Source organism: Aythya fuligula, chromosome 2, assembly GCF_009819795.1.
Source record: "Aythya fuligula isolate bAytFul2 chromosome 2, bAytFul2.pri, whole genome shotgun sequence".
Lineage (NCBI taxonomy): Eukaryota > Metazoa > Chordata > Aves > Anseriformes > Anatidae > Aythya > Aythya fuligula.
In genome coordinates, this window is record NC_045560.1 from 11017446 (window position 1) to 11033839 (window position 16394).

At 36.5% G+C, this 16394-nt stretch overlaps 1 protein-coding gene across 5 annotated transcripts in view; it reads right to left on the reverse strand.

Moving 5' to 3' along the window:
* Window positions 1-16394, reverse strand: part of DIP2C (disco interacting protein 2 homolog C) — a 307964-nt gene that overhangs the window by 60503 nt on the left and 231067 nt on the right. For all 5 annotated transcript variants that reach the window (XM_032181494.1, XM_032181493.1, XM_032181496.1 and 2 more), the window contains 8 exons: window positions 16071-16135; window positions 14144-14237; window positions 13907-14026; window positions 12989-13103; window positions 8390-8529; window positions 6689-6825; window positions 4231-4439; window positions 3919-4033 (listed from right to left, as the gene is read on the reverse strand). In XM_032181494.1, the coding sequence (XP_032037385.1) occupies window positions 3919-4033; window positions 4231-4439; window positions 6689-6825; window positions 8390-8529; window positions 12989-13103; window positions 13907-14026; window positions 14144-14237; window positions 16071-16135 (995 nt within the window). The remainder of the gene's footprint in view (window positions 1-3918; window positions 4034-4230; window positions 4440-6688; window positions 6826-8389; window positions 8530-12988; window positions 13104-13906; window positions 14027-14143; window positions 14238-16070; window positions 16136-16394) is intronic.

Consider the following 16394-nt stretch of genomic DNA (forward strand, 5'->3'; position numbering starts at 1 on the left):
ATGTATGTAGCTTGTGTGTGTGTTTTGTTGTGTTTTTTTTTTTTTTTTTTTTTTTTTTTTTTTTTTTTTTTTAAGATCAAAGCTGTTTTGTTCTCTGATTACTGTATATAAGATCCTTAGGCAGGAATGAGAACTAATACAATCTAAGGGAAAACTACAAAAGTACTGACTTGAAAAAAAATCTGTTGAATGCAGACCTGAAAAATAAGGATTTTTGAATCATACAGTAACTCTGTTCATTGTCTGTAAGTGGAGTCAACTGCATTACTTTCCAAAAAAAAGCAGTAAGTTCAGTATCTATGCAATTTATTTAGTTAAACATGAATATATATGCACTTAGATTTTAATTCCATACACATTTTAACTGGTTCTTTTCCTTGCAAAAATTAGTAGTAAGTGAGTTAGAAAAACAACTTTAAGACATCCAAGCAGACTGAGAAACAAATTACAGATGGCATCTCTAATGAGAAGTCAAATGTTAGAAATATAATTTACTTTACTTGCATTTTAATTTTTAACCATGAGAAAAGTGTATGCGTACATTTGTTGTTTCAAAGATACAATCTATATTCCAAGAAACAAATTATTTATAATTACGTACTTAAGTGTAGATCAATAAATTACTGATTACTTCTACAGAAACTCTAAATAATATTTGTCTTTTGACTTCTCTTTGCTTCATTTTTCTTTATTTGATTGTAAAATTTGGTAAGAAAAAATAATAAAGCAGTAAGTTGTTTCACAAACATGCAGTTTAAGTACTGGTAAATCTCATGGCACTACTAGAAGACCTCACCGCTGGTCTTCTTACACCCTACATTAAAGACCAGCAATAGCTAGATATGCGTGACAGCCTACAATCAATGTCTCATGTTTCTGGCAGAAATGTGAAGTGTCAGACCTCATAATGATAATGTTATTTGTAGGTTTCTGAAAAGTAGTGATAAATCATGGGATCCTCACCTGACATCAGCTGGAAGAAAAACTGTTAGACGGTAAATAACCACTCTTGTTGAAACATATCACAGTGTAGCTCCTAAACGTGAATGGAGAACAATGCCCAACTCTGGTGGGACAAGGGCTGTGAGGGCTATGAGTGACTTCCAAACTGTCTTCTTTGATAGATACCTCTGTGGCACAATGCCTGGATAAAATGCCATGGACCATTCAAAATTGTTACCTTTCTCATTTTGGAATTCGGCATGTTGCTGAAGCAGGTGAATGACTGCTTCACAAGGATGAACACTGATGAACTAAACCTTAACATTTTGAGAGAAGTCAACTTTTAATACTACTGGCATTTATACCTCTTGAAGAGATGTCTTGGTTTTTAAAATGACCTAATCTAGACAGTAAACAGAGTACCTGAACTCTTTATCGTCTGTTTCATTGAGAAAACCAGAACTTGCACAGAGTCCAGACCTACACTGTTCAAGATAAGAAAACATCCTATTCGGATAAAATTCTTCTAGCAGACACTGTCTGGGACTGCAGCAGATCTCCTAGCTTTGCCTAGTCTTGTCAAGTCCTGCCAAGTGTGCTGGCACTGGTAAAACCAACATCCTATCTGCCAGGAACAGGAACTATATCTCTGCCTGAAGGGTCAGATCTGTTTAAAGCAGCCTTGGGAGATGAATGAATATCTGAGACTGATCTGACTAAACTCAGGGGACCTGGGACCTTTGCTTGCACTGTCACTAACGTATCTTACTACTCCACTACTCTCCAGACATTGTACCCAGCCTGACAATCCCTCCCAGCCATGCCTCTGCTAAAACCTACAGATATAGCCCAACATAGTCTTGTACATACAGCAGCTCTATTGTCCTTCAGCCCTTTTGCTGAGGAGCTGGAAGGGTTGTGGAGAATTAGAAGAAGGTATAACCCACTGCAAAGAAGTCCTGAAAATAGATACAGGGAAGAGAAGCGGAGACACAGCAAGCCGGTGCACAGAAGGACTGGCAGAGGGCAGCACATGGAGGGAGTCAGAGGAATCTCACAAGTATCACAAGAAATGAGGAACAATTTGTTATAGTTCGTTATCAAGAGTATCCGTGAGAGTCATGACACAAGTGTGATATTGTTATGCTGCTCTTCACTAGTGGATGATTCAGATGTACTTGGTTACCACTTCCTGACATCTGTCATTAAAACTCTGATTGGGAAGCAGGCACAATGCATCCTGCAGATCCTGGCTTCTGTTCTCCACCTCGGCTCTCAGCTGAAGTGGAACCAGAAACATTTTGTTCACATAGTGACACGTGCTAGAGTTGCAGACTTCATACACGGGTGATGAAAGCAGCCACACATATGTGTACTTTAACAAAGGGCCTACCACTCCTAGACACTGCAGTGACTTGCTTATAGTCAGAATAATAAGAATTGCCTTTTGGCAGGAGCAACTTGACACAGGACTCCCACAGAGTCTGAGTACTGAGTTCCACTGGCTATAACGGTGTATGAATGATTTCTGTGGAAATCACAAAAACGCTCCACTGAAAAAACAGGAGAAGTCTAAGTCCAGAACTCCAATCTTTCTTTTAGGACTTTGTTTCTTGATAAATATTTTCAAAGCATGGACAATCCCAAACCTATACTGTGTGCTTCAAAGGTTTTCTGTGTGATGGACAAGCTAGATGTTCTATCTTTTCTTGATAACAATTTAGGTTAATTGTGAAGATGAGATACTTCTAGCTGTATAAAAAGTAGCTATCTTCTAAATCAAGAGAGTATACATATATGTCTTGAGATGGATGAAAGCTTATTAGTTCAGTTTCTTTAAGGATATGGCAAAGATTCCCTTTCTTGCTCAGCACAAGGCAATAATGAATAAAAATACCTTCTCTGAACTGTGTGGGAGTTCTTTAGCTCTTGGGTAAAGCTAAAAAGGTATTTGTAATATATTTACTTGAGAAGGAACCTTGAGGAAGGACAGAAAGAACGGTAAGCAAGGGAAGTGGAAGTTAACAGGTGCCCGGCCACAGAAAGGTGCCAACAGGCTGACTTCATTTTACTACATCTCTGCTAAACTATTACTGTTGAGTGAGAATTGGCTGAGCCATGACAATGGAAAATGACTTCTATCTGAAGTATCTGACTTTTATTGTGTGGATATTCACGCTGGAAAACCTTTGAGTATGGTAATGTTATTTGTCTTAACTAGGACTGCTACATGTAGGAAGAATTTTTTAGCATACAGTGGCTTCTGTCTTCTGGTCAGCGTCCAGACAAACCCACCAAGGTGGATTTCATCATGGTGGTGTGTGCCTTGCATGATCCACAAGACAGCTGGAATAGGATTCCTTGCAGTAGGCGTCCTCTATGCAGATAACCTTACCATAGATGCCTACATCTGAGCTAATCAATCCCTTCCCTCTATTTTGGTGGAGAGAAATAGGTATTTTTAGGCTGTGTTTCATTCAGTTTACTTCAGGTATCACCATGGTGCACCAGAAACACCTAATTCTCTCCCATTGATTAAAAAGAAATCTAGAGATCTAACTAAGTTATGTATATCTGCTTTTGATGTGGTCAACTCTATGCCAGTGCCAATAACTGTTTAGTAAGAGACTTTGGTAACATTTCACAGTAACAGTATATGCATTCATTCATTACCCTTTGAAGTAACAAGTGACTGTATGCTTATGACCATACGCTCCTCTCTTCTTACTATTATTTGCCTCATTTCATCCCTGTTTTCTTACAGTGTTTTGGATAGGGAAGGGATCACTCTCTGGATACGGGTGACCTACTCAGAAAAAGCTAATTTTGTGCTCATTAGGTAGGTGGAAGTGTGACTGGAACTGTACTTACAAATACTCAAATACAAATGTCAGATTATTTAGGGGGTCTAAGGGATTAATAAAAAAATATATAAAACAGGAAAAACAGCTTCTAAATGTACATAAAAAGCATTACCTGAAGAACTCTACTCATCCATTGAAAACTGTCTTCTTCTGTGGAATCTGGCCTTTGCTCAGCAACAATAACTATCCTTTCATCATGCAGCACACTCACTGAAAACACTGCTATTCTATAGAAGAGAAGGAAAGAATATTTAGTGTCACGACAGGTGAAAATATAATCCTGTCTTCTAAGTTAACTGTCTGTAACCATGATTTCGCTATTCATTACTTTCATGCTGCCTTCTGAAAGCATTTTGGGTCACTTATCCCTGGTATGAGCAAAATAAGGATTTCTACTTAAGTATAAGAAGAGAAAGGTCCAAACCTGCCCCTGTAGACAAATTTCATTGGTTCCACTGCCAGTGCTGTTGCTACAATGTCATCGGCGTTATGTCTTCTTCCACTGACAACCATCAAACCATCCATTTTGCCGATAACAAAGACGAGTCCACCTGGTCCTATAAAGCCTAGGAGTCCAGTCCTTATAAAAGGATATTCAGTGATAGGGCCACCAGAACTGGTCATAGGAAACACCTGTAGGACACAGAAACACAGGTCTTCAATGCTGTACACTGAGATGATACTACTAAATATTTCAAGGATGGCCTTTCAGAAGGCTCTTCTAGAATTAAGTGAACAGGTCTCTGGTGATGCTCTTTATTTCACTGATCATAAAGGGAGCACTGAGAAAGTCCTAGGCTATGTGTATAATTTTCAGTACCTGAGGTTCATCAAGATCAATCTCATTGTGCTTACCAAACATATTTTCCCTAACTATGGCTTTGTAAATCATTTCTGACCTGAAAAATAAAAAATCAGCATAAACAGTATTGAATGAAATAACTTCATGTTCTGCTGAGCTAAAATAATCCAGGTTGCTATGTACAGGGTACTTTGGTGATTAAATTGTAAACATTACAGTTCAGGTTCTTTTCAGTATCTCATGTTCAATTTCATCATACTATAGAGAAATAAACAGGCTAGAAGTAAAACTATTTTAAGGCATTGTACCTTAATGACTCTTGCAACTGACCATATTTTTATCTCTGTTCAATTAAGTGCTCACAATACCCGTGTTACTGCCTTATGTAGTATGTCTAAAACTAACAATACAGTCCTACACAAAGACTCTAAATGTTTGAACACCAGATGCAGACATGACTTCCACAGAATAGATTTGTACTCAGGTCAGTTTAATCTGCTTCCCTTACCCCACTCAGCCCAGTGTTATCCTTCTGGCACGTGAACTACTTTGAATTACATTCTGACACAAGCACACTTTTCCTACTGTCTCTTAAACTGAAATAGCTTAAATGAAAGTTATTTAATATAATGGCAAGTGGAAGACCATGACTGTATAGTGCCCTTCAAAAAGAAAAGTCAAATTCCGCTGCCAGATGCTCATGGGTGACTCCTATTGAATGGATTTAATGCTTATACATCCTCAGCCATAATTCATCTCAGCAACACAAAACTCTGACTCTATTACCAGCAGCATGAATAACACACAAAAATAGAAGAGAGTCCCTCATGAAGAGGGCTCTTAAGAACACGCTTAACTTTAAAAATGAATGATCCTGCTGACTCAGTGGCAATGTATTTGCCATTAGGAATAACTCTGAACGTGCTGTTAAACTGCAGATTCAGTTACAAATTATGAATGATTTTACAATTACAGCAAGTACTTCAATTTGAACATAAGCACCTTTCTAGCTTGAAATATGTCAATCTGGGATTATCTTTCACAATAGGTACTGCTAATTTTTTTAGTAGCACAGTAATCAGTGATCTACAAAATTCAGATCACAGTATCACAGTAGGATTCCTGGCATCAGTAGCACTATGGAGAAATGTATCTACCAGCTTGTATTAATTATTTAATGTATAGTGTTTACAACATTAAGATCTGCATAATGAAAGCTGAAACCATTTTGTAGGAGGCATTAGCTATGATGTGTAGCCTATAAAATATGGTAAGAATATTTGGTAAGGGAAGTGTAAATGAACTTTTCTTAGCTCTTCCTCAAATATTTAAAGAGAAAAGGATCAGAACTTGAACAAAAATCTCAGCTGAATATTTTCAGTGTTTCTCAGATTTGTCCACCATTTCATACTGGCTTCAACAGAAATTAATGATAACAAGTGAGCTGGTACAACAGAGCTATCAATACAGCAGTCTACACTGAAGCTGAAACATACTGGAAAACAAATTCCACAAAGCAGAAAAGCTTTCACCTAAGGCAATTCAAATAAAAGTGAGGGTGGGGAGGATAACTCGGGAAAGGTATCTTTGCTATTCAGATAGCTCTTGAAGACTATGTCTGTCAGGTTTATATATAAATGCAAGACTTTAATGCTGGCTGTGCTGTAGAAATGTTGGAAACTGCTTTTAAAGATGCACAGTAGCTTTCCCACTGTTTGTAACAATCAAATTCTGCATGTAGCCAGTTCATTTACTTGTACATGATCACCTTTTGAACTTTTTCTTTCTTCCTGCTTTCCCTCTGACTGGTTCAGCCACTGGTATCTTCTTTCAAAATTATAGTAAAAGCTCTTCAGAGCCAGAACTAAACCCACATAATGATCTGTTATTGCACTTAATGAAATGGGCTTCGTTGAGGATTGCCTGGCTAAAGTACCTAAGGTCCCAAGCCACAAAAGCACTGATTATTGCTGATATTCTAAAACTGTTACTGTCAATATTCTCTGTGAAATGTATCCTGCAAAAGTTAAAAAGGAAGTATTTTACATAGCATTTTCCATAGCATTTTTTGTCAGCTTACCTCAAAAGTATTTTTGGTCATGCCCGAGAGTCCGTAATATGATGTACCCGTTGCAATAGCACATACACATAGTTCTCCTATTTCATCTGTTTTACAGAGCTGTGGAATTCCATCTGGCTTCACTGAACACATTATAGCTAAGGGAAGAACAAAGGACTTTAAAAATATTACAAAACTAACTATAGGATAATACAAATTCTGGAAGAAATACCATGGTGGAATTGACATACATAAATTACATGTAGACACTAATCAACAATCTGTTTCTCAGACCCTTAGGTGCTCAACATTAAAAATGTTATTTACATTATGTATAATATTTACAAAAAGATTGTAAAGATCTGTACAAAAACTAAGTCTCTAAATTGAAAACAAAACCTAATCTTTTTGTACATAAAATCTCAGCTGATTTGTAATATTTTTGTGGTTACTGTGTTCCCAGTTTTGCCTACTGAAGACCAGATCTGCTGCAGTCAGAGCAAAATGAAATATCCTAATGGTGTTCTTGGTAATAATTATACTGCTAGAGAGGCAGGCAAGCAGGAAATCCACCTCTCGCTATGTAGCAAGTAACACCATATGGAAGATCAAGACATTCTAGCAGACTAATACAGTTGTTTTGCTAAGAATTTATCAGAGCTCAGACTCCCTCTCACCAGTCTTACAGGACTGTGGAGACAGTAGGAGCCAAACAGGAGGGATTAGAAAGCACTGATCTGAGAAAGAAACATTTTGTGTGTGCGCCATATGAATAAAAATCAGGTATGCTGCTTCAGTTTCAATTCCTGGAGTAGGAGTCCAGCAAGTGTAAACTTTGCAGTTGGGGCCCGAGGATATGATGAACAAGGAACACCAGAAATGAATCAGCAGCTTCTCTTAGAAGTACAAGTGTAAAGAATCTTGAATGACCTTTTTCTCACTCCAAGGACAAACAGGAGTGCATGCTTTCTTCAAAACTATCAGAATATAGTATGACATGCAAGATGGTACATCTATAATAATATTTTATATGATCACTCTTAGACAACAATCAATCTTATCTTCCTTTATTTAAGTTGCTCAACTGAAATTTTATAAGATGCATAATTTATGTTGTATTTGGTGCCTAACAAATACTCTGTTATGAAAAACTACAGTACTACCCTTCTCTAGTCTCCATAACATATCACTTAAAATATAGCTCTTATGAAAAATCTTATCTTCATCGTTAGAAGCACTGGCTTCAGTCTGAATCTATCAACATGAACTGTTCAGCCGTGTCTCCTCTTTCTGATGACTGGGTGATAGTGCAGTATTTTTGGAAAAACATTCTGCAAGCCTGCAGATAACAATATTGTTGATCCTTAGCATAGGTTATATAAACTTTTAGCACAGAGTTTCACTTGGGGCAGACTTATAGGCTCCAGACAAAATATTCCAACTTTCTTAATTTCCATACACAGTTAAAGAATTGATGTTCTGATGTGTTGTGGGGTTGTTTAAAGCATGCCAGTAATGCAAGTAAAGAGGGACACGAGTAAATATAGAGAAGAAATCTTGGTTTCCAAACCATAAAGTTTTGTAAGGTAATGCTTTTAGACTAATATTTTTTCAAGTATGCATAGTCCAATCCTAAAACTTTCTATGACTTTCTAGAGAAAATTAATTAAATTGATTAATTGATTTATAGCAAGTTTCAAAAGAACTTCTTTCAATTCTTACCTCCTGGCATGACCAAGCCAACGTCCTGGACAGTCAAAACAGACAGTTTTTCTTCAGAGTCCACTCGAATCACTCCATAAGTGAGACCATGCATGGACAGAACTCCTCTGCCTGGTGGCTGATTGCTGTCATCTGTTGGCCTGAAATCATGGTTTATAACATCACCGCACTATCAGGCAGATGTAAGCATTTACTTAATGAACTAATATTGCAAATACCCCTCTATTTGAGAGTTTAAAATTTCATCTTTTTTTTTTTTTTTCTAGCAGATCTGACAGAATCCCATTTTCAGTCATTTCTGAGTAATTATGTCTGCCAACTCTCCCATTCAGTAGTCACCCACATATATGGTGTTGCAGAGATGAAAGTAACACTTAACGTTTACATAACACAGCTTGTATTTGATTTTCAAATAGATTTATAAAGATTGCTTGGTTGCCTAAGTAAAGGGCTTTTGCCTTATTTTAAAAATACTGAAAGGGAGTGTAAATGATGTGGAGGGAAACTGCATTCTAAATATTCAGAAATGATTAGTAAATAACTTGACAAAGTCTCTTTATGTTTCTTAGGGACAACCTAGAATTAGGAAACCAAGTTCAACGGTCAGAGTAAAAGCTGGTAACATTACCAAGATTAAATCTTTATTACCTGTGCTTAAATCACAGATGAAATTTTCCACTCAAAATATTTAAGCACTTAAAATTACTGACCAGAAGTAGCAAGGTTTTAATAGATTCACTGCCAAATATCTGTAGAAGCTGCACAGACTCCATCACTTCTATTTTAGTGCATATAATTTAATTATTCCTATTTTAACTTACGCAATGAAAATTAAAACAAATTACAGTTTCATCAGTCATGGTCAAAATGTTGTGCATGCAGCCACTTTGTAACACCTCAGTTTGCTCAAATTCACTCCCAATATTCTTTACAATTTCACAGCATCAGCATCAGTCTGTCAACTTGTTTTGAGATAAAACCCCATGCTGTATCAGTGAATACATTTATTTATACATATATAGAGTCTGGCTTGAGCAAACAAATGTTGACCTACACAAGCTATTAAGTCAGAAGAATATGTCAAGACTTTTCATGTCTGGAAAGATTCTTACACTGTCCTGCATTTTAAAATGCCAAACTAACATGATGCTGATTTGGGTATAGATAATGCGTCTGTATAGAGCAGCCAGATTCCAGCTGTCTTCAAGATCCATAAACCAGCCAATATTCACTTCAAGATTCTGCATTTTTCCTAACTAGTCCATCCTAATACAACTGTTTCTTCACAGATAATGTCCTTTTATATGACATTTCTCATGTACAGTGCTTGAAATATTAGATGGGCCTTAGCCCATGCTAAGCCACATAAGCCTTGCAGTGATCGGCATTATAAATTTCCATTAATACTTTTTACAAGGCATAATTCTCAAGTGACATTGTCAACATAGAAGGATGTGGGCACACTAGAAAATGCATTAGAGCATAACAAATGGCGCTAGTAAACAAGCAGCTGTGATAAATAACATTCCTATAATGTAAAAGGAACTTTCAGCCACATTAATTGATCAGCTTCCTCTCACCCTTGCTCCCCAAAACACACATTTTATTGCTCAGAACATCGTAAACATGAAGAGAGTGCTGGTCTCCTACAGGCAAACACAGCTGCTCACAGCCTTCTGAGAGAAGAGACCACCTGTACTTTCCTCATATACATTTTCTTGAGTTACTTGTTACATCTAAAGACTGCTAAAAAAAATAAAATAAGAGTGGGCACAGCTTTGAAAGACACCAGCTACATAGACAGGGTGTGCAAGGGAAAGAAATGGGAGGCACGAGGCCAGTTAGGATTGTTTTGGGGCCTGTTCAGTAGAGCGGCACATGGCGGTTACCTGGTCAAGGTAACAGCTTTGCCCAGGTTAACAAGAAGCACAGGACAGGCATTTCAGAACTGTTATTTCATACTACTTCTGGTATGCTGGTAGTCTGAGGTGGATCTCTGAGAGAGTCACCAGGTGACTGTGCTGGAGTCTCCTCTAGGAGGCCACAAGTTAGCTGACACCAAAGGGAATGGAGAGGAACAAGGTGCAGGAGTGAGGTGGAGACCTAGGCAGCCTGGCAGCACAGCTGCACCCAAGCAGCTTCTTAGGAAGCATCTTGTGAGCCACAATCCTGCAATATATCGGATCTTATTTTGTCCTGCCCTTGACATCCACGTGGGTACATACCTAATAGAAGTATCTCTGCCAAGCACAAGGAGAGAAATCACTTGGAAAGAAAATGAGATACAAACAAACCCATTCTAACCTAATTCTCTCCTTTTTTTTTTTTTTAAGTTAACATTTAAAATTTTATTTACACATTCAAGATTTCCCATGATGAATTTGGTATTCTATAAGACTACCTATTAGATAAAAATAAAAATAAATTTTTGATTAAGATGGGAGCAACTAAACAAAGGTATAATTCCACCTACTTCATATGCTAACTAAATTTAGCATAAAACAGACAAAGCCATCCCTTTAGTTTCCTCAGCCATGCAATAGGGACAACGCTTATCTACTTCAGAGCTGATTTGTTTGTGCTGAGGAGCTGTAGAGCATTTTGAGAACAGTTACCATTTAGAGATACAATCTACTCTACCACTACTTTTTGTCATTTGCTTAAATGGGAACAGATCTGTACTTAAACTTTTGCACTCCCTTATATAAGTGGGTTCAGACTCATATGCAGTAAACCAAAAGGAAATACCATAAAGAATTATTTGCATGAGACATTCCTTTAAATATTAGGTCTTAGGATTCACCTCTAAGGTTAAACTACCCATTAGTCTAATATTAACTGTCTTTTCTCTAAACTATAAGAATATTTCAACATAAAACTAGTTTTGTTACACTTTCTTGCAGGAAGATCTGTAAAAATAGACCTTACATTTTGAAAGAGTCTGAGCATTAACAGGGAGTTCTCTGGATCTGTGCTCTGTAGGGAGTCATTTTAACATATATTTCAGCTGTAACTCTTTGGAACTTGTATGATAATTACTTTACTGTTGCTGGGGATGGCTTGAATAAAATGAAAAATACTAAAGTTCCCAAGTTCAGCTGGTATTACCCTACCATTACACAGACTTCAAAAAAGCAGATATATGTTCAATAACATTAGCTGCAATAAGAACGTCTCTGTAATTACACAGTGAGGCATTGAAGATAATGATGCTTTTTTTTTTTTTCTGAATTATCAGCTATTTTATGTGCTAATAATATTTTTTTATGTAAGCTCTCAATGCTAGTTAATTTGAAAATGAATCTCTAGTGCTTCAGATGGTTATAAGCATAGAGTTTAAGTCTAGAAAGGGCAAGCCAGCTACTGCACACTGAGATGCAGTAAATTCTCCCACTTCAAACCTGAGAGCTGGGGCAGATTTTCCAGAGCTAATACAGGAAATTAAAACTCTCTCCCATTAATCAGAGTTCGGCCTGAACAATGTATGCTGTCCATCCACCTCCCCTCTGCACTTCACAGAAACAGTTAATTTGAAGGTCAGAGGGAGTGAAAGTCTGCACAGCCTACAGCACACATGAGAAAAACAGCTTACTTCTTGGGATCATTCTGTGAATGAGCCTCAAATGTATGAAGAACTGTTCGAGGTAATGCAGTTTACAGAAAGAAGACTAACCTGGACAGGATACGTCACTGATGGTCAGCTTTCAGACATTTTAACTTAATAACATAGTGCCTGAAATACAAATACACAATGCAAATAGTGCATTTGCATTGTGTATTTCTCCCTGTGATATTTTACTGGAAAGCTAATTGAATATATAGTTGAATTTTACTTGTACAGTGTATTTTAAACTTTTCAGCAGGAAGTATTTTACTTAATACTATTACAGTCATGTTTCAACATGTGAAAAAAAAAATCAGTGGCTGTAGAAATCTGAACTTAAAAACAAAGTGTCTACTGTTCAAGGTATAGCTTCTGAAAATTCTGCCAAAACAGACAGGTTATGCTATTTACTATGTGCTACAACACCTCAAGACTCATGATTGCTTCATAAGGACACTCCTGTATATAAAGGCTTAATAAATTTATTAGAATTTATTAATTTTATTCCTAGGCACAAATCCCACATACTCAAAGGGCATTTGCAGATGATTACTGAGAGTATACAAATGGTTAAAAAGCACCAGTTAGCCAAAAGCAACCTGCAGAACACCATACTTCTTTTTAAACTGTCTAGTTTAAAGCATGATTTTCCTTAATAGCAATTCCATTTAAATTCCAACATTTTACCTAATTTTATGGTGACATTTTTCCATTTCTTTTTATAGAATTAGCTTTTGCATTTCAGCCTATTTAAAACCAGATGAAATTACAGGAATGGGAACTATGTTGTAAAGTGCTCTTTACTTAGGTGTTAACTAGGGAGTTAATTTATTACTCTACAAATTCTTGTATGACAGCTTTGGACGCAACAAAAAAGAAAAATTGTAATTTGGGAGCTAAGTTGGGAGATTCAAGCTTGAATATATTTTGCATTTCTTTTTAAATTACCACATATAACGTACAGTGGGTCTGTTTTAAGTAGTGTAGCACAGTACCTTCGAATAGCCACAGTGAGAGCTTCCGGTGAACTCGCACAGGGACAAATGACCTCCTGTCTTAGACCTTTACTTTGGAAGACATTGAGAAATGCATCACAGGAAGAAATAGACCCTGGGGTAAGAAAAGAAAAATTAGAGGAGAAAAATAATCTGATTTCTGAAGTGACACTATTCAAATTGAAAACTTACTATTGAATATATAGGGTATTCAGGAGGGAAATAATAGGAAAAACTCACTAGGAAATAAGTCATACCTGATACAACTATACATGTATATATGTGTGTACATTTGTATACACATACAGTATATAAAGATTAATTTTTGAGCATGAAGTCCTTTCACTATGTTTATGTAGAAAAGCCATTAATGCTAGATTTATAATGTGGATTTCCTTTTTAGGATGAGGCATATTAAAGATTTAATTCAGAAACTCAAAGCATTTTAGTATCATGGTACCTTAAACAAGGCAGGGAAACAATTTAGAAAACTAATTGTCATTAAGTGATCCAGATGTGGTTCTCTACAGTAGTGTAAGCATTCCCCCAAAATTCTCAGTTAATTCTGCATGTGAAATCTGCATCTGCATTCTGCATCATTCAGAAGAAATGTTCTCATCCTTTCTATAGCTTAAGTCTATTTACTTCACTTTTTATACATGGCTGTCATGTTAAACAAAACTGGATTTACTGCAACTTACGTTATGTGAAATATCAAGTTTGCTTCAGGATTAGCTGAAGAAAAATATATTTAAAAATCCAAAATTAATTACCGTTTCCATAAATATCAAATAGTTTGCAGTAGACAAACCTTATACTTTGTTAAATATTTTAGCTAAGATGGTTGAAGATTGAAACTTTAGATGCAAGACAGCAAACACTGCTTATTCTCTGCTGGACTGCAGAAGAATTACTTACATGGGTTTGCACCATCAGCCACTATTAGCATACGCAGAGAGGAAAGGTTGATGTCTCTTTGATCTCGATGTGCCACCAGTGCCCAGTGCATGTCTCTAGATTTTACACAGGCAACTTTTGCTGCAATAAGAATGGGAAGATTACTAATGCACCATGTGAAAGCTATATAGCTGTATCAACAATTTGTTCTTTTGATTTTGACTTGCAAGCATACTTTCAAATGGTCTTGTTCCTTACCTTTGTATTGACAGACTTTTTGTATCCATGACAGTGGATTCACTTTCATTAAGGAATATGGAATACTTATAACATGCATCATGTTCATGACACTCTGAAATTAAATAAGATAAATGGGTTTTATACAACAATAATGGGAATTATTTCTATTGTTTTATGGACAGGGGTATCTATGATAGTCTCTCTATGCTTGTTTTATTGTTAGTGCTAGCATTTATTGATCCCTGTTTAGGTATCTACATTAAGATGAAATGGAATCACCATTTTCTAATGTTTTAATTAATGATTATGGATTTAGACTTAAGCACTACTGAAAAAAAAAAACACACAGGTTTTCTTCTTAAGCAATTCACTTTAAATGGAAAAACAACAGAAAGCGTTAAAAAAGATGTGCATCTGCTGGATGAACAATGCCTGCATGTTTGCTGCGTAGGTTAGTATTACCCCCAGGCCTGCTACACTTCAGTACATACGAAGACTCTTTTCTCAATATATCTGCCTAAAAAAGTCCATCTCTATGAAGACTGAAAAAATGCTAGTGGCTAATGGTAGTGGTAAAAAAATATATATTGAAAAGAGAATAGACAGAGAAACTGGAGTCATAGGTTAAGCACGGACTGATTTATTTTATAGAATTAACTTTTTTTTTTTTATAATCCTGCTTCAGGTAGGTCAATTCAAGTGTTTTCAACAAGGTTATGAGAAGTTGCAGGATTTTTAGAAAAAAGAAGCTGAGGGAAGCCAATGACAGCAAACAGATCTCCTAGTTTCAGGCAGTCAATTGCTTTAGCAATTTCTCATGGGTTACTACTAAGCAAAACAGCCTGCAAATGAGGTGCTGTATTGCTTCTGTTACCATTCAGAAGCATCTCCTGATAGCAACAAAGCAGCTTGGGTTAAATAACAAATGGTGTATTTAGGTTTAAGTTTTAAGTTTTTTAAGTTTAGGTTTAAGAAAATTGTTCCTGACACAGGTAAGTGTCCCACTGGGTTAGTCATCCAAATGGTTGTAGAACCACAAATGATAGTTCTCCATTTAGTCTGCCATAAGTTTAGGTACAGGAAAAATACTTACAAGCAAGTCAAGGAAAAAAAATGAACCTCATAGGAAGGTTAATAGCAAAGGAAGGCATAAAAAAGCTCTATTAGATGCTGGCTTTCAACATCAACGATAAAAGTTTTTTACCATGAGATATTTATGGACATTAAGGCTTATAGGCTGCTCCTTCTTTAGAAGTGTTTTTACTGATGCTAGACGCGGTTTAACATTGAATGGGAGAAGTGTATCAGCTCCCTGGGAAACATAGCATGTATGACCTGTACATCCTGGGACTCCCAAACAGTGACCCTTCAAAACTTGACACTGTTCTTAATCAGCAAATAGCATTCTGTCTTATATCAACTGCAGCAGATCCTTTGGAAGCAGTTTTTAAAGCAGAAATTGTCTCCTATGTCAATTGACGAAGACAATCAAACAGCAAGGAGACAATTTATGCAACTTAAAGTATCAGAAATGCTTTACTGTTAGCCAAAGCCCTTGGTGGTGGAAGTTTTGATAGAGAAGCTAGTCAGTAGCCATATAGCTATGCCATTGGACCATATTCTTCCACAGGCAAGTAGTAATGCTTTTCATTTGTTTCTCCTACAAAGTCTGATCTCAGAAACGTGCACCTGTAAGATCAGGATGAGGTAGTACAAATGGTTCCAGAGTACTTGATATGAGGAATAAAAACTCTGACATCTTCACCGTACTCATTCAGGGGAAGAGCACTAGCAGAGGATTGTGGGTTTAAGTCATACATTTTTTGCTTTCCAAGCAGAAAGAATATATTAGAAGAAACTGTAGGACATCTCAGTTTGTGATAGTAATAAGCATATTAGGTTAGTTTATTTTCAAATATTCACACAAAATAAAAACCATACTTACCGTAAGAATCCCATGCCATAAACCAACATCCTTCTTGAAATCTAATACATTCACAATTGTTTCAGCTGTCCAATAAAAACAAAACAGAGTTTATGTTTTAGAACATGGCATTGACTCAAGGCAAACCCACTCAAAGGAAGGAAATAGAGTAAGCTTCAGTGTAACATGACTGATGACCTCAAAGCTTAACTTTCATAGTAAGTCTCCAGTGCAGGATTTGTTTTGGCTAGGACATTATTTGTCTTCTCTTTGGTACCTCTTAGAAAGATATTTTAAAAGTGTTTTTTCGAAAATTGGTGAAAAAAAAAACCACTATTTTTTAAT